Source organism: Pongo abelii, chromosome 15 (assembly GCF_028885655.2).
Source record: "Pongo abelii isolate AG06213 chromosome 15, NHGRI_mPonAbe1-v2.0_pri, whole genome shotgun sequence".
Classification (NCBI taxonomy): Eukaryota; Metazoa; Chordata; class Mammalia; order Primates; family Hominidae; genus Pongo; species Pongo abelii.
The window spans coordinates 77575331-77594466 of record NC_072000.2 but is presented as its reverse complement, the minus strand read 5'-3'; the positions used below and the strand labels follow the sequence as shown (position 1 = coordinate 77594466).

Genomic DNA, 19136 nt, shown 5'->3' with positions numbered 1-19136 from the left:
GATTGGGTTTTGCCTTGTTAGTCTCAAACTCCTGGCCTTAAGTGATCTGCCCACCTTGACGTCCCAAAGTTCTGGGATTACAGGTATGAGCCACCGTGCCCGGACAGTTAAGATATATTTTTAAAACTATGAATGAAAACTGAATTTTAGCAAAAGTTTTCGTGTACTTATTGAGATAATTATTATTTTTTTTTTAAAGACAGAATCTTGCCTTTTTTGAGACAGGCAGGCGCCACGATGCCTGGCTAATTTTGGTATATTTTGTAGAGATAGGGTTTCACCATGCTGGCCAGGCTGGTCTTGAACTCCTGGACTCATGTGATCTGCCTGCCTCAGCCTCTCAAAGAGCTGGGATTACAGGCGCAAGCCACCATGCCTAGCCGAGATTATTATGATTTTTATCTTAATTGTTAATTGGTTTATTCCACTGATTAGATTTTTTGAATAGTCAACCAACTTTACATTCCTGAAATAAACTCAGCTTAGTACTCATCATGATCAAGCTGAATTTATTGAGTATATTAAGGGATTCTGTTTGCTAATATTTTGTTCAGAAACTTCACATCTATGTTTTTGAGACAGATTGGCCTGTAAAGTTTCCTTTCTTGTAATAATGCCCTTGTGAAATTTTGTATTAACAGAATTGAGGCTGGATTATAGTTTTGGCAAGGCTCTGTCTTCCTCTGATTTACTTCCATTCCTAGGCCATACTTTTCCAGGTGTTCCAGATGAAAGCCTGGGGTGTTCAGTGTAGCCCATTCCTCTGGTAGGTCCTGAAATCTAATCCTTCTCTCCTTAGCAAGATGAGAATGCCCAAAACTCATTTTGTTTAACATGTTCCTTTGTTTTCTTTACTTCTTTTGAATTGGTAGTTAGTTTTAGAGGCTTGATTATATTTAATTCCCCCCTGCCCCCAGAAATACTTCATTGGTGGTGTTCACTATTAATCAGAAGGCACACAATAGCTGATTATCATTCTCTCGTGATGAAAATAGCAGTAGTTCTTTCATGATCTTTGCCTGGGTTTATTCATTAAAGGTTGTAAAATGACTATACTCCAATTCTGTCATCTTTTCTTTGTTTTAAAGAAGAATAATGGTAAGTTAATATATGTAATAACAGTAAACTGTAAACCATGACTTAAATAGGAGAGTTGCAGGTAAGCTTTAACAGAGAGGTTGTGTGAGGTAGTTGAAAGAAGATAGATCTTGAAATCAGAAGAGCAGAGTTCTATTCCTGGCTCTGTTAATTTACTAAGTTATAACTTTTTGGACACCTAATGTCACGTTTGAAAAGTAAAGTTTTGGGATCTCACATTTTTTTCAGTTCTAAACTTATATGATTAAACACATCTGCTTAGGTCATACAGTCTATTCAGATGGAATTATAGTCCAAATTTATAGTTAAAGAATAGCCCATTTTAATTTAACTATTCCTCTTTGGTTAAAGACTCAAAACAAGTTTTGCTACTGTATTGTGGACATCTGCATACTATGTTTGCTATATAGCATAGGCTATGTATGTATGTGTTAAGATGCTGTAAAGCTCCTTATAACTTGATGAATATTATGTCACTTTTGTTAATGTTGGGAACTGCTGACTGTAGAGTCTCTCACATCAGAGGTCTGCATTTCTTGTGATGGATGAATCACGAAAGCAGGGGGAGGGAATCTATTTTTTTAAATAATTTTTTCAAGAAAGGGAAAAATGACTTAATTCATCCAAGAATGAAATTCCACATAATAGTTTTTCTAAAGTACACTTTTGTGAATAAAAGTTTCTTACTCAGAAGGAGTTTGGAAAAGGCATACAAACAAAAGAAGTCCCAGTGTCAAATATTTTAGCCATTAAGCATAAATCAGCTGCAATTCTTCGGTGAGATAGTGTCTCAGAGAAGAAAAGGGATCTCTTTAATAATGTTTATTTCAGTGGGCATGTTTTTCTCATAGTCTAATAAGACACAAAGCTTATTTCTATTTCCACGTTTCTATAATAGTCCATAAATGAAATAATTTTGTTCCCTTCTACCAAGTCTTCCCTTTTTTTTTTTTTTTGTCTTTTTGGCTGGCATAAATAGCTATATGTGACCAATTGAACTGATTAAGCTAAGTAATAGAATGATGCCCATTGGAAATACTTTGAAACCTGTATCCATTCCTCAGATCCTACAGGTAACTCAGAGATCATAAAACTCTACTTTCTCATTTTATTATTAATATAAAATGAAAACATTGAGGGATTGAGTTGAAGGTAGTAGTAGAAATGAGCCTTAATATAGAAAATGAAAGAAAGCACAGGTATATAATACTACAGATAAGAAAGTGGGGAGACCCAACCACAGAACCGAAAGAAATTAAGATATATGAATACTTGGAGTATATGCTAATACCTTTTTTTTTCGAGACAGAGTTTCGCTCTTGTCGCCCAGGCTGGAGTGCAGTGGCGCAATTTCAGCTTACTGCAACCTCCGCCTCCCAGGTTCAAGCGATTCTCCTGCCGTAGCTTCCTGAGTAGCTGAGATTACAGGCGCCCATCACTACTCCTGGCTAATTTTTTTGTGTTTTTAGTAGAAATGGAGTTTTTCACCACATTGGCCAGGTTGGTCTCAAACTCCTGACTTCAGGTGATCCACCTTGGCCTCCCAAAGTGCTGGGATTACAGATGTGAGCCACCGCGCCCAGCCTGTGCAAATACATTTGAAATTTTAGATTAGCTATGAATGTTCTAGGAAAATATACATTAGTAGTTAACTAAAGCAGGAAAAGAAAAGTCGAATAGGCCCCAAACCTTAAAAAAATAGAGCTGTTAAAAACAAAACCAAAAACTGTCTCTTTATCTAAAAGGAACTAATATAGATGGTTTCACAGGTCAGTTCTGTCAAACACTCAAAGAGTAATTCCTATGCTATTTAACTATACCAGAGTTATAGGAAAATAATGGACAGTTTTCAGATTCTTTTATAGCATTAACAAAATCCTGCTACAACAACCTAGTAAAGATAGTGCAAAAAAAGAAAACAATAGAGCAGTTCTGCTGATGAATATACATGAAAAAGTATCACAGATGAGCGGTCTGGGTTAAAAGAAAAGAACAAATAGGCACAAAAATAGCAACAAATGGGATCTAAAAGTAAATACTAAAGCGGTGGCTCACACCTGTAATCCTAGCACTTTGGGAGGCTGAGGCAGGAGAATCGCCTGAACCCGAGAGGCGGAGGTTGCAGTGAGCCGAGACTGTGCCATTACACTCCAGCCTGGGAAACAAGAACGAAACTCCATCTCAAAAAAAAAACACAAAAAAAAACCCCCCCAAAAATTAGCCTGGTGTGGTGGCAGATGCCTGTGGTCCCAGCTACTTGGGAGGCTGAGGCAGGAGAATTGCTCGATCCCAGGAGGTGGAGGTTGCAGTGAGCTGAGATCACGCCACTGCACTCCAGCCTGGGCAACAGAGCAAGACTCCATCTCAAAAAAAAAAAAAAAAGGATCAACAATCTAAAACCATACAATTCTTCAAAGGAAACATAGGCTAGTCTTAACAACTTTGGATCTGGCAGTGGATTCTTAAATAAGATATTAAAAGCATGAGCAACAAAAGAAAAAATAGATACATTGGATTTCATCAAAATTAGAACTACTGTGCATCAAAGAATATTATCAAGAAGGTGAAAAGAAGCTATAGAATGGGAGAAAATGTTTGGAAATTATATGTCTGATAAGGATCTAGTGTCCAGAATATATAAAGAACCTTTATATTTCAACAAAAAAAGACAACCTAATTTTTAAATGGGCAAAGGACTTGAATAGAAATTTCTCCAAAGAAGGCCAGGCGCAGTGGCTCATGCCTGTAATCCCAGCACTTTTGGAGCCTGAGTCAGCAGGATCACTTGAGCCCAGGAGTTCGAGATCAGCCTGGGGAACAAAGTGAGACCTTGTCTCAAATTTTAAAAATAAAAAAAAAGAAATGTGTCTAAAGAAGATATACAGCTAGCCAACAAACACTTGAAAAGATACTCAACATCATTATCAGGGAAATGCAAATCAAAGCCACCAAGATACCACTTCACACTCACTTGGATGTCTATAATTTGAAACAAAACAGAAAACAAGTGTTGACAAGGATGTAGAGAAATTGGAGCTCTCATACATTGCTGGTGGGAATGTAAAGTGGTTCAGCTTCTGTGAAAAGCAGATTGGTGGTACCTCAAAAAGCTAAGTATAGAATTACCATATGACCCAGAAATTCACTGCTAGTTATATACCCCCAAAGAATTGAAAACAGGTACTTCAAGAAAAATACATGTTTATAGCACCACTATTCACCACAGTCCAAATGTCCATTGATGGTAGTATGAATAAACAAAATTGTGATACATACATACAATGGAATGTCACTCAGGTATGAAAAGCATTGAAATACATGTATGCTATGGTGTGGATGAACCTGGAAAACAGTATGCTAGGTAAAATAAGCCAGACCTGAAAGGCCATATATTGTATGATTCCCTGTATGTGAAATATCCAGGATAGGTAAATCCATAAAGACAGAATGCAGATTGGTAGTTGCCGGGGGCTGTGGGGAGGGGCAGTGGAGACAACTGCTTAATGTGTACAAGTTTTCCTTTTGGTGCAAGAAAATGTTTTGGAACTAGATAAAGGTGGTGGTACTACAATGTTGTGAGTATACTAACTACCACTGAATTGTTTATTGTTTATTTTTATGTTTATTTTTCTTGAGGCAGTCTCGCTCTGTTGCCCAGGCTGGAGTGCAGTGGTGCAATCTTGGCTCACTGCAACCTCCACCTCCTGGGTTCAAGTGAGTCTCATGCCTCAGCCTCCCAAGTAGCTGGGATTACAGGCATGTGCCACCACACCCAGCTAACTTTTGTATTTTTAGTAGAGACAGGGTTTCACCATGTTGGTCAGGCTGGTCTCAAACTCCTGACCTCAACTGATGCTTCTGCCTCAGCCTCCCGAAATGCTGGAATTACAGGCGTGAGCCACCATGCCCATCCTGAATTGTTTACTTCAAAATGAGTAATTTTATGTGGTGTGAATTACATCTCAAATTTAAAAGCCTTAAAAAGTATTTATTATTCAGTCCTTATAAATCTTAGCATAATAGGAATAGCATAATACATTCTTTAAGTGATTGAAAAACTGTCCCAGAGTCATGCATAATGGTGAAACATATGCAGTTAATTTGGGAGGAAGACGAGGATGCTCTCAGACACCCCTGTTCAACACTGAGTTAGAAGTAGTGGTCTGTTGGACAAAAAAATAAATATTGTAAATGTTGGAAAGCAAGAATAAAGTTTTTTCATATTTGTCTCTACAGATGATATCTATCTGAAAAACCCAAGAGAATCAACCAAAAAATGGTCTTAAGTGATAGGAAATTTTAGTATGTTGGTTACTTGTAAGATATCCTGAAATCAATAGAAAAACCAGTTGGTCTGGTTGGTTCTGGCAGATTGTGGATTAACTTAACACAGAAATACTCTGAATACAGGCCGGGCATGGTGGCTCACACCTGTAATCCCAGCACTTTGGGAGGCCGAGGCAGGTGGATGACCTGAAGTCAGGAGTTTGAAACCAGCCTGACCAACATGGAGAAACCCCATCTCTACTAAAAACACAAAACTAGCTGGGCATCATGGCGCATGCCTGTAATCCCAGCTGCTTGGGTGTCTGAGGCAGGAGAATCGCTTGAACCTAGGAGGCGGAGGTTGTGGTGAGCTGAGATCGTGCCATTGCACTCCAGCCTGGGCAACAAGTGTGAAACTCCATCTCAAAGAAAAAGAAAAAGAAAAAAAAGAAATACTCTGAATTCTGAATACAAAAACCTAGAAGTACTGAATAAATCCTTTTTATTTCCTTTTTAAAAACATCATTTCAACTTTTATTTTAGAATCGGGGGGTTGAATACATTTTTAAACAAATAATATTTTTCTCTGGATAGCTGAGTTTTCAGTGAAGACACATCTCTCCTGTTAATAGAAATTAAAAGGGAATTGAAAGCAAGGCAGGAATGATGCCAGCTGATGGAGCAGCCTAGGAGAGAAAGAATTTATGAGGCTGGGCATGGTGGCTCACCCTGTAATCCCAGCACTTTGGGAGGCCAAGGCGGGTGGATCATCTGAGGTCAGGAGTTCGAGAGCAGCCTGGCCAACATGGTGATCTCAGCTCACTGCAGTGGCACTGCAGTGGCACGATCTCAGCTCACTGCAAGCTCCGCCTCCCTGGTTCATGCCATTCTCCTGCCTCAGCCTCCTGAGTAGCTGGGACTACAGGTGCCCACTGCCACGCCTGGCTAATTTTTTGTATTTTTAGGAGAGATGGGGTTTCACCGTGTTAGCCAGGATGGTCTTGATCTCCTGATGTCGTGATCCTCCCGCCTCGCCCTCCCAGAGTGCTGGGATTACAGGCCTGAGCCACCACGCCCAGTCTAGAAGCAAATTTCATAATCCAGAATGCATGAAATTCCTCCCAAAAAGTTTAGCATCAGTAAAGATGACATAACTTTTTAAATGTTATAAATCATATGTAGGAATGATTAGCAGATATAATAAAGGATTATACAATGAGAGACAACAAGAGAATTAGCACTGTAAGACCTTGAGGTAATAGACCATAGAAGAGATTATGAAATATATGTGTGGAAAATCATTAGGACTCCAGGCTCTCCAGCCTTTGGACTCTGGGACTTGTACCAGCAGCACCCCCAGGTTCTCAGGCCTTCAGCCTCAGAGAGTTGTATTGTCAGCTTCCTTGGTTCTAAGGCTTTTGGACTTGGACTGAACCACACTATTGGTATCCCTGGGTTTCCAGCTTGCAGACAGCCTGTCATAGGACTTCCCATCCTCCATAATTGCATGGCCAATTCCTGTAGTAAATATTCATTCATTCATCTATCCATCTGACCATCCGTCCATCCATCCTATTGGTTCTGTCTCTCTGGAAAACCCTGACTAACACAGTAGACAAGACTGAACACCTGGGATACTATACTAAATCTGTACTTAAAAAGCGAAGACATATATAGTATTTGCTATATGTGGGGCATGGTTCTAAGTACTTTGTAGGTATTAATTCATTTAATCCTCAAACTGCCAGTGGTTACTGCTGTATTCTCATTTTAGAAGATGAGGAAATTGAGACACAGACAAGTGATACACAGACAAGTCATGTAATTTGCCCAAGACCATGCAGCCAGAAAGCTGCAAATCAAGGATTCGATCCCTAACCATTTTTTGCTTCTACTTAATTGGCAAATAATTGAGAGCAACAAAATTTCTGATCAGGGAAACGTGACTATGAAAAAAATGTATATATGGAACTGATTGAAAGTCAAGTGAAGAGGAAGAACTGGAAAATACTTTAAGGCCAGGCATGGTGGCTGAAGCCTGTAATCTCAGCACTTTGGGAGGCCAGGGCAGGCAGAACGCTTGAGCTCAGGAGTTTGAGACCAGCCTGAGCAACACAACAAAACCCCATCTCTACAAAAAAATAGTGGGTGGTTGTGGTGTGTGCCTGTAGTCCCAGCTCTTTGGGGGCTGAGGTGGGAGGATTGCTTGAGCCTAAGGCTGCAGTTAGCTATGTTTGGACCACTGCACTCCAGCCTGGGTGACAAAGCAAGATCCTGTCTCAAAAGAAAAGAAAAGAAAATACTTTGAAGTGTTTGCCCCTGCTGTTGAGACCTGAGGTATTAGTAAAAGAAATGAGCAGGTAAATACAAACATCAGAGGTACAGGAGGTGCAGTTTTCAACAAGCTAAGCTCTGAAGGCCACCAAAGAAATCAGATAACAGTTAAAATAGCTTTATTTATTGAGCACTTACTGATTACCAGACACTGTGCTGGGTGCTTTAAATATATAAACTCTTTTTAATTCTTGAAACAACACTACTGAGTCACAAGATAGTTAAGTATCTTTCCCAAGGTCAAGTAACAAGTGCAGTGAGCTGAGAGTCAAAACTTGGTACCAGAGTTCAAGACAGGAATAAGGATCAGTGTTTAATTTGTGTATTAAGGGTGAAAGCTATGGGAAGTTCAAAGAGAGTAGTCAGAAACTCCTAAAATCCTACTTTTGCTCAAAGTCTAAAATATACTGTTTACTGTTAGGTACATACTAAACACCTTGCATATACACTTAGCCCTCTGCATCCATAGAGTCAACCAACTGCAAATTAATGTTTAAGGGCAGGAGAAGATGGGTGTCCCAGCTCTGAGAGAGAAAAAGAGCAAGAGAAGAGGACTGAGAAGGGAGAAGCTCAAGCTGAAATTTCAGATGAATTCATTCATGCAATAAATATGTATTTAGCACTACTATACACACTAGTGTATGACACTAGTGTATGACACACACTAGTGGTTACCATACCTGAATGAATACAACACATACAAGTTTCCTACCGTTGTGGAGCTTACAATCTAAATCAAAAAACCTCTGAGAACTTGAGCTAGGCAAAGATTGCTTAGCTATAATACCAAAAACAGTATATTAAAAAAAATTAACCTCATTGAGATGAAAATTTCTGCTTTGCTAAAGGCACTGTTAAGAGAATGAAAAATTGGCCAGACACGGTGGCTCACACCTGTAATCCCAGCACTTTGGGAGGCCGAGGCGGGCGGATCGCCTGAGGTCGGGAGTTCCAGACCAGCTGACCAACATGGAGAAACCCTATCCCTATTAAAAATACAAAATTAGCCGGGTGTGGTGGCGCATGCCTGTAATCCCAGCTACTCAGGAGGATGAGGCAGAAGAATCGCTTGAACCTGGGAGGCGGAGGTTGTAGTGAGCTGAGATCACGCCATTGTACACCCCAGCCTGGGCAACAGAGCGAGGCTCTGTTTCAAAACAAAAATGAATGAAAAGTAAAGCCAGAGACTAGGAAAAAACATCTGCAAAACATGTCTACAAAAGGCTTGAACCCAGAGTGTATTAAGAACTCTCTAAACCCAACAGGAAAGAAACATAATTTTTTTAGAATAGACAAATTTAAACAGATACTTCATCAAATAAGATGTAGATACAAATAAAAACAAAAGAAAAAAAAAGATGTGGATAAGTAGATGCCAAGAACTATTAGTCATTAGGGATATTATGCAAATTAAAATGGCAAGAGATACCACTATGTACCTATTAGAATGGCTTAAAAAAAGAGACCAACTGCTGAGCAACTGGAACTCATACATTGCATGTGGGAAGGTAAAATGGTGAAGACATTTTGGGAAAGAGTATCTTATAAAGTCAGACATTCAATTACCATATGACCAAATTTCTTATATGAAAACCTATAAAGGAATAGTATAATGGCTTTATTTATTATCACCAAAACCAGAAATAACCAACATATACTTCAACTGGTGATTGGATAAACATAGTGATATATGCATATGATGAAATACTACTTGGTGGTAAAAGAGAACATACTGTATGATTCCATTTATATGACTTTTTTTTTCTTTTTTTTTTGAGATGGAGTCTTGCTCTGTCTCTCAGGCTGGAGTGCAGTGATGCCACCTTGGCTCACTGCAACCTCTGCCTCTCGGGTTCAGGCAGTTCTCGTGCCTCAGCCTCCTGAGTAGCTAGGACTACGGGAGCCTGCCACCACACCCAGCCAATTTTTGTATTTTTAGTAGAGACGGGGTTTCACCATATTGGCCAGGCTGGTCTCGAACTCCTGACCTCAAGTGATCCACTTGCCTCCACCTCCCAAAGTGCTGGGATTACAGATGTGAGCCACCGCGCCCAGCCAATATGATATTCTTTAAAAGACAAAATTATAGGAATAGAAAACAGATCAGTAGTTGCAGAGGCTGGGGACCGGGTGTGGTGAGGGAGGGCAGGGGGAGGAGTTGATTACAAATGGGCATCATGAGGGAATTTTTGAGGATGATCAAACTTGATTGTGGTGGTAGTTACACAGCTGTATACATTTGTCAAATCTCATCGACCTCTAAACCAAAAAGAGTGAATTTTACTGTATGTTTTTTAAAAATGAATAAATCTATGCCCTACAGGACCATGTATATGAACTAGAGTCATCTCTAAGAACCAGTCTTACTCAGGAATTACAGATACTAGATTTTTAACTATTTGTTTAGTTTTGCTCAATAATGTTGTACTTTTACAGCACCATATTCCAAAATGTCATTAAGCCTCCTAGTCAGCCTCATATTAATAATTCTCTTCAAGTCCAGGCGCAGTGGCTTACACCTGTAATCCCAGCACTTTGGGAGGCCGAGGCAGGCAGATCACGAGGTCAAGAGATCGAGACCAGCCTGGCCAATATGGTGAAATCCCGTCTCTACTAAAAATACAAAAATTAGCTGGGTGTGGTGGCACATGCCTGTAGCTACTCAGGAGGCTGAGGCAGGAGAATCGCTTGAACCCGGGAGGCGGAGATTGCAGTGAGCAGAGATTGCACCACTGTACTCCAGTCTGGCGACATAGTGAGGCTGTGTCTCAAAAAAAAAAAAAAAAAAAAAAAAAAAAAAAAAAATTCTCTTCCAAGTGGAAATTCTGTAACTTGAGAGGAAATGAGAAAGTATGAATAATGATGAACTTATTTTAGATGTTTTCACTGAGTCTTCAGAGAGGCTCACTTGTAATTGATAGTTTCAGCCCTGCCAGAGGAAGAATTTGCCAGGGAAAAGACTCTTATTTTTAAAAATTGTAGGAAAAAATGTGGAAAGAACCTGTTGTTTTTTAAAATTTCCTTATAACAGGAATGAAAAATCAGGAAAAGTTTTCTTGAATTGTGGTAAAGTCAAGTGTGAGAACTTTGGAATTTGAAGTCATGAATGTAAACCATATTCTTCCCTGACTAGCTGTGTGTATGACTTTGGGAAAGTTATTCAGCACTCCTGAACCTCATTTCCTTTCCTCAGTTTTAAAATCAAGTGATCAAACATACCTTTCTGAGTAGTTATTAGGTTAGACAAAATATATAAAGCATCCAGCACAGTTTCTGACACATAGTAGGTAATCAGTAAATGTTAATTCCTTTTTAATTAACATTTCCTATGCCAGTCAGTCCAGTTAGGTCTCAGGCTACAAGTTCTTACTCACTTTCTGTGGGATGTGGTTCCAGCATCATTTCAGTTTTCTTTTTCTTTTTTTTTGAGACAAAGTTTCTCTCTTGTTCCCCAAGCTGGAGTGCAATGGGGCGATCTCAGCTTACTGCAATCTCTGCCTGCCAGGTTCAAGCAATTCTCCTGCCTCAGCCTCCCGAGGAGCTGGAATTACAGGCGCCTGCCACCATGCCCAGCTAATTTTTGTATTTTTAGTAGAGACGGGGTTTCGCCATGTTGGCCAGGCTGGTCTCAAACTCCTGACCTCAAGTGATCCACCCACCTCGGCCTCCCAAAGTGCTGGGATTACAGGCGTGACCCACCGCAACCGGCCATCAGTTTAGTTTTCGAAGCCTCTGCAATGCTATTCTGATCTGTGGTGCTATTCTGATCTATTCTGTGTGTATGTCACCTAGGGGTCAGTTTGGGAACCAGGAGGTGGTCTGTAGATTAGTTCAGCTGTCAAAGTCCTGAGTATGCTAACTAGAATCAGATTCTTACCTGTGCAGCTGCAGAGTGAGCCTAGGAATTCACAAACAAATTCATGGTCTTTCTCAAGCTCCTCCCTTCCTGTGCCTTCTTTGGTACTTTCTGGTTCCCTGGAGCTCCCCTTTCTTGTCCTCTAGCCAGAAACCTAGGGCTCTGGTTGCTCTGCACTACCATGAAGTCCCACAATTTCACTTGTATCTAGGATCAAATGGCGGGAGATCAGAGAGAAAGGAAAAAAGCAAAAGGGGGATTGGCCCCATCTTCCTGGAATCACCATTCTACTAAACAGAGAGGTAGCTCCCCCTGCCTTAGAGATGTGGCTCTTGCAGGTTTCTTTTGTTGCTACCTCTGCTGCTATCACACCATCACAGGATTTCCTGATGGCTGAGATGTGAGAGAACCAATAAAAGAGAGGGGGACTCCTGTACTCTCTCTGAGCTTTAGGAGTTCAATTTCCTGGTCCTCAAACCAGAGCTAGAGAGATTTTCCCAGACGTCTTTTTGTATCACAGCACTCGCTTTTGGATTTCTGGCTGTGCTGAGTTCAGGCTTCTCAACCTAAAAGGAAGAAGCTGAGGCAAAATTAATGTAAGTAGAAGGTTTATTTGGGCCAAGGTTGAGTATTGCAACCCAGAAGCATAGATTGAAGTTACCCTGGATGTATACTTCAATTAGCAGTTACAGGTGGATTTTTTTTTTTTTTTTAAAGTTTTCTTCATTTCATTTTGGTTTTTAGAGACAGGGTCTCTCTCTATCACCCAGGCTGGTGTGCTGTGTGGCGTGATCATAGCTCACTGCAGCCTTGGACTCCTGGGCTTAAGCAATCCTTCTGCCTCAGCCTCCTGAATAGTTAGTACTACAGGTGTGTGCTAATATTTTTATTTTTGTAGAGACAGGGTCTCACTATGTTGTCAAGGCTGTTCTTGAACTCCAGGCCTCAGATGATCTTCTTACCTTGGCTTCCCAAAGTGCTGGGATTACAGGCTTGAGCCACCATACCCAGCAAGCAAGTGGATTTTTAAAAGCAAAAGAAGGGGACAGGGAGTGGGCTGATAAAAAGTTGTGTGTCGGGAATTCTCATTGGTTTACAGAAATAACATTGACTAGTGATTGGCTATACATTGTTAAGCAATAGGTAGGGTGTGGGTTATAGTGTCTGGTGTGACATTATTAGGTTTATTTCTAGCTACTTGTGGCAGTAGCAAGCATTTTCAGGAGAGGGATACATAGTTCAAAGTGGGTAGTAGTAGAGCATGATTGCAGTCTCATTTTAATGTCTCTATTGGCCTGATAATTAAAAGCACTTGCATTCCTCACATAAAAGTTATTTTCTCAGTCTGGAGGTACCAAAGAGAGAAAGGGGAGGTAAATTCCTTGCCATTTCCATAGTACTTTGAATTCTGGTATTCTACTCTGATTCATCTTCTATTTACTTTTCAGAAAGCTTAAGTACCTGTTCCGTGAATTCTGTTCAGGTTTTAAGGTTTCAGTCAGTGGGAGGGACAGGGTGTAGTGTGTCCACTCCATATTACCTGCAACCAGACCTTGAATCATATTACTACCTTGAAAAAAAAAAAATATTTGTTAGCTCTCCATTGTCTCTAGGGTTAAGTGCTTTTTTTAGCACTTCAATTCCCCAGGTGCATGTATTTCATATTCAAGCCAAACAAGAATATTTGTTGATGCTGGGGAGAAAAGAACTTTACCTCTACCCTTTGAACATTCAGTATTTGAGTATGTGAGATAAACTGACAGTAGATAGATTAGCAGGAAAAAAAGGCAAAATTTATTATGTGTTTGTACTTAAGAGTCTCACAAAATATCAAACTTGAAGGCCAGATGATTGACACTTATGGCATCCTGAGCTACAGAAAGGAATAGGGATTTGAGAGGAGGTGGTGACAATCTATGGGAATATGAGGGGAGGAAATGCACGGTGAGCAAAGCTTGCCTTGTTATGCAGATAAAAAGTCTCTCCTATAATATAATATACTATACAAGTTGTCTGGAGCAGCCCTCAGAAGAATAGGTGATAGCCTGTGACAGAGTCTGGGGTTTTGACCGTTAGTCTCTTCTTCTGTGATACAGTTAATCTACCCTAGTTGATAAGATTCCCAGGGAGGGCATAAATAACAATTGAGCTCCTTTTTGAAGGATCTATCTTTGGGCAGATAAGAGAACTTCAGAGAAAGCCCCTCCTGCTCTTGAGGGGAGAAGGAGGAGTTAGAATCAGGAGGTCAAGAGAAGGTCAGACCTTGGTTCTTTTTTAGTTCAGAGCATTCAGCACCATACTTTGGGGTAATGTGTTCTGAGTCCCAGCACTGATACATAGTTATCCTATTCCACACCTATAACTTTATGTAATTCTCTCAGCCTGAAATAGTCTTTCAACCTTTCAATTTTTGCCTCTTCAAATTTTATGTATCTTTTCAAGCTCAGATGTAATATCTTCATAAAATTTGTTGTGGTGATCTGCCATGCTCTTATATGCTCCCCATAAAAGGAGTGTGTGATTTCTTCAGTCTTTGAAAAACTGTCATTTTTGTTTGTGCTTTTTAAAAGATATGTATATATACTTTGTCTTAGGATTACTTTTATGTGTAGAGACATAGTAACTGTGTCTAGCACAGGCTATTATGCTTCAGATCCAGTAGATTCAGGTAATGTTTAGTGCCTACTGTGTACTTCTTCACTTACTCACCTATAACACCTTTTTGAAATAATTATTCTAAATCTTATTCCTATGAGGACAGTGATAATATGTAAAGTTACATTATCTGAACTCTTTTTTAATGGTTGTGTATTTCTTGAGTGTAGGAATTTCAATACAGGTTGTGTGTCTCTTATCCAACATGCTTGACACCCAGAAGTGTTTCAGATTTCAAATTTTTTCAGATTTGGAACGCTCAACCTGTATTCAATTTTCACCTAATGCTTACTGTATAGTAGCTACTTGGTAAACATAGCAATAGCCCTAACTTTTTCCTTCTTTCTACAGTACCTTGGCCATGTAGAAGTTGATGAATCAAGAGGAATGCACATCTGTGAAGATGCTGTAAAAAGATTGAAAGCTGTATGTATTTGATGGTTGCCAGTGTTGATCTATATGCTGTCAATATTTTCTTAAAAGATTTTGCTCAGTACATTTTAGTGACCCAGTAAAAACTGTGTTTCTGTTAAAAAGATGTGGGCTTGCTAATAAGGAGCATCTCAGCCAAGCGCGGTGGCTCACTCCTGTAATCCTAGCACTTTGGGAGGCTGAGGCAGGAGGATTACGTGAGGCCAGGAGTTTGAGACCAGCCTGGGCAACATTTCAAGACCCTGTCTCTATTAATTTCAAAATTTTTTTCTTAAATAATAAAATAATAATTAAAAAATTTAAAAGCATCTCATGTCGCCCATCCAGAGGTATAAATTATAAGATGAGCCGTTTAAATTTAGGCCAGATACTATCCTAAAGGTACTTTTGATTTATAACCCATATGAAACAAATGTTGTGAAATCTGATAGAAGAATAGTATTCTAAGACTAGGATAAAACTGTTACAGTTAACATCTTACCCTAACTATGATAACTGGGCTATAATTTATGGGTTTTAAATATACTATAAAAAATAGCTTCCTGGGGAAAACTAGAGGATAGAGATCTGTGTTGATGCCTGGTGAGGTTTCCTTTTTGGAGACTTCTATTATCTTGACTCCTACTCCCCAATTTTCTTCTCTATACACCTCTAACATAAACAGTCTATTTCTACTGCCTTTTACATAAACTTTAGCACACTTGAAGTAGAGAGCCCTTTCCCAGGATAACGTTTCTTCTGCCTCTTATGCGATAGAACACATCCCAGGCACATGCCTGTGTATTCAGTGAAAGGAGAGAACGAGTTCAGAATTCATAAAGATTCAGAGTGTTAATTTCAGATTTTCCATAGGTTTGAGGAATGTTCCATAGATCTGATAGCCCTTTTCACAACCCTCCTTCTCTCTAGTATGTGGCCTTTCCCCACTTTGCTGTGAAAGCTTTAAGCATTACTTCTGCATGCTCTGGTCCCAACAGCATTAAATACATGTTGCTTTGGGTTTGCTGGTATGGTGGGCTGCCACAAGTTTGACTACTAATGTGTGCTTTTTTCCCTCAATTTGCTTAGTAATCAGAACTTTTCTGTTTCTTGGCATAGTCTATATTACTTCTTATCCATAATTCCTGAATATAAAATATATAAAATTCAGGAAGCAACCAAGTTAGAGAGGTAGATTTAATTTTGGAATAAATACCTGAATCTGTCGCAGAAGGGAAAGGAGAAAAGTAATTGGCTATAATATACAAAGAACTAAAAAATTTTTTAAAAAGATACAGACATACGTACACATATATACATACATAGATGCCTATACATACTCTTTATCTCAGATTTTGATCATTGAAATTCTTAAATGATTCAAGCCTTTGCTAGTCTTATCTGTGCTCTCCAATCTGTCATTTACGTTAAGGGGACTTTGTGTTATGGTACATGAAATTACAGTTTGTAGACCTTCCATGCCAACCTAAATATATTCCCCAGTTAAACATAGTTTCAGATAATTTAATTTTCCATTTTGTCAAAACCAAATTTAAAAGAGAAGTAAAAATTTAATTTTCTTTAACAAAATAATTCTGGGTTCATCTAGAAGAATAATAAACAAAATATCAGTTACTTGGGAGGCTGAGGTAGGAGGATTGCTTGAGTCTAGGAGTTTGAGACCAGCCTGGGCAACACAGTGAGCCCTTGTCTCAACTAAATAAATACATAAACAAGATGATTTTAGCTAAGAACATTTTTTTAAAGTAATGCAATTATTTGCCCATTAAATAATAGTTTATACTAATGACTGAAAACAAATCAGTGAACAGACTAGATAGCCCTGAAACAAACTATAAATAATTATTAAAATCTTATAATTTACACAACTTATGGTGAAATGGCCACTGTGGAATGAGCCTTTAGAAAGTCTTTTGATTCAGAGTATGGCTTCATGTGCACTCTATAAGTAAGGAAAAGCTAGAGGTGGTTTAAGTTTGCCCAGAACATATTGAGAAATGATATTTTGTTGTTTAATGAGCAGTTAATCCTCTTTACCTGTCTAGTTTTGTTTTTTTTTGAAATGCTTTTAACTAGAAATATCTCTTTATTATATAAGCAATATATGTTTATTGTATAAAATACAAATGAACCAAAGAAGTACACAAATAAAATGAAATTTCCTACAATCCCAGAGACAGCCACTGTTTAACTGTCTAGTTTTAAAACTAATGTTTCAGTGGATTTTTTTGTTTTATTTTACCTTTTTTTTTTAAAACCAAGAAGATAATAGGCTATAAGCGTGATTGCTTGAGGCATAGGACTATTTAGATAATAAAATTTAATGTTTTTATATTCATCAGAATTAGGAACTAAATATAGCCATTTTAAAAATTATACCTATGCATGGAACAGTGGCTGGCACATAGTAGTAACTCAAAAAATACTTCTAGAATGAATATACAGAATACAATCTGATCTGCAATATGTGGTCAAATTGAGTCTTACAATAACCATAATCAAATATTGTGTCTAATGTTTTAAGTTTACCAAAACTGTTTTGCTTATTTCTAAAGATCTTTATTTTCCTATGGTTTTTAATGACTAAAAGAAAGTTTTAAGCCGGGCACAGTACCTTGTGCCTATAATCTCAGCTACTTAGAAGTCTGAGATGGGAGGATCGCTTAAAGCCAGGAGTTCAAGACCAGCCTGGGTAACATAGTGAGACCCTGTCTCTACAAAAATAAATAATAAAAAAGAAAGTTTTAGATATGTTGGTGATTGTTTTCTAAACATACTTAAACTTTTAAACTTTGAGAGGAAATTGACCATTTCTAGACTTCTTATCAAGAAGTTATTTAAATTTTTCAGACAAAAACTAGATTTGGAGCAAATGTTCTATGTAGTTTTGCACTGGCATATATTATTAAACATGAAATTGAAGTTTTGGGTCACTGGAGTAAATTTCCTGTTTCTTATACTCAATGAAACATCCCCATTCTTTTTTTTTTTCCCCCGAGTCGGAGTCTTGCTCTGTCACCCAGGTTGGAGTGCAGTGGTGTGATCTTGGCTCACTGCAACCTCCGCCTCCCAGGTTCAAGCAATTCTCCTGCCTCAGCCTCCCGAGTAGCTGGGATTACAGTTGCCCGCCACCACACCCGGCTAGTTTTTTGTATTTTTAGTAGAGACAGAATTTCACCGTGTTGGCCAGAGTGGTCTCGAATTCGTGACCTCGTGATCCACCCGCCTCAGTCTCCCAAAGTGCTGGGATTACAGGCATGAGCCGCCGCACCTGGCCTCCCACTTCTTTTAAATACTCTTTCTAGAGCTATACTGAGAATCTTACAGAAAGTTGGAAGTCCTTAGGACACTGTTCTTCTCATATCATAGTGTGCCACATGTATTCCTGATTTTTGTCTTCTTTTCATATTTTTACTATGCAGAAATTTCTAGTTGCCTTTTGATTTCTCTGAGCAAACATTCATCTAAAAATCATCCACTGGGGATCTACAGCCTACTTTGCCAGATACTTATATTGTGCCAAATGCTATGTTTCTGGAGACTTTTTGTTTGTTTGTTTGTTTTATAGATTATAAAGCTTCGTTTTAGAGTTTCAAATAAGTGGGGGCAAATATAAGGATGCATAAGCCTGCAGAGGATTAAAGAAGAAATAGGATATCTTTGAAATTAGTTTGAATGCCAGAGTTTAAAATTTTAAAGAATAGCTCAGATGTACCAGTTAAGTAACAAAACAAGCATTTTAAACCTACCATGTGAATGATCTTTGGAAGGCAGCTATGCTCACCACTGTACCACCAACACATCTAGTGAATAATCTTTGAACTAAAAATTTAACATTTCCAGTGCTTTTTATTTATTCCTTTTTTTTTGGAGCAGAGTTTCGCTCTGTCGCCCAGGCTGGAGTACAGTGGCACGATCTTGGGTCACTGCAACCTCCTCCTCCCGGGTTCACATGATTCTCCTGCCTCAGCCTCCAGAGTAGCTGGGATTACAGGCGCCCACCACCACACCCAGCTAATTGTATTTTTAGTAGAGACGGGGTTTCACCATGTTGGCCAGGCTGATCTCCAACTCCTGACCTCAGGTGATCCATCAGCCTGGGCCTCCCAAAGTGCTGGGATTACAGGCATGAGCCACTGTGCCCAGCCTTCTAGTGCTTTTTAAATTTGTGAACAATTGAGGAAAGAGATAATTTGCAAGTGTTTTTCCCCAAAATACTCTCTTACAATTTAGAATTACATTAACTTCAATTGGAAGTCATCTGCATACTTGATATGCTCAAATGAAAAAAATATTATAACTAAACAAGACAGTGTTTTAAAAATATGCTCCTCAGAGCATAAATATGTTAATTTTTTAACTTTCTGTGCATAAAGTTATTGACAGCTATTTTCAACTCATTTACTTTGTCACATAACCTCACTGATTAGCTACTTTGGGACTTAGCTTCTATAGGATAAATGACAGAAATCACTATTGCCCATTGTTATTGCCT

The 19136-nt window shown here is 38.9% G+C and overlaps 1 protein-coding gene across 50 annotated transcripts in view; it reads left to right on the top strand.

Annotated features, from left to right (window-relative positions):
• The window catches only part of NUMB (NUMB endocytic adaptor protein), a 193311-nt gene that overhangs the window by 129215 nt on the left and 44960 nt on the right, over nt 1-19136 (top strand). For all 50 annotated transcript variants that reach the window (XM_063715213.1, XM_063715216.1, XM_063715210.1 and 47 more), the window contains 1 exon segment: nt 14561-14635. In XM_063715213.1, coding sequence (XP_063571283.1) covers nt 14561-14635 — 75 coding nt within the window.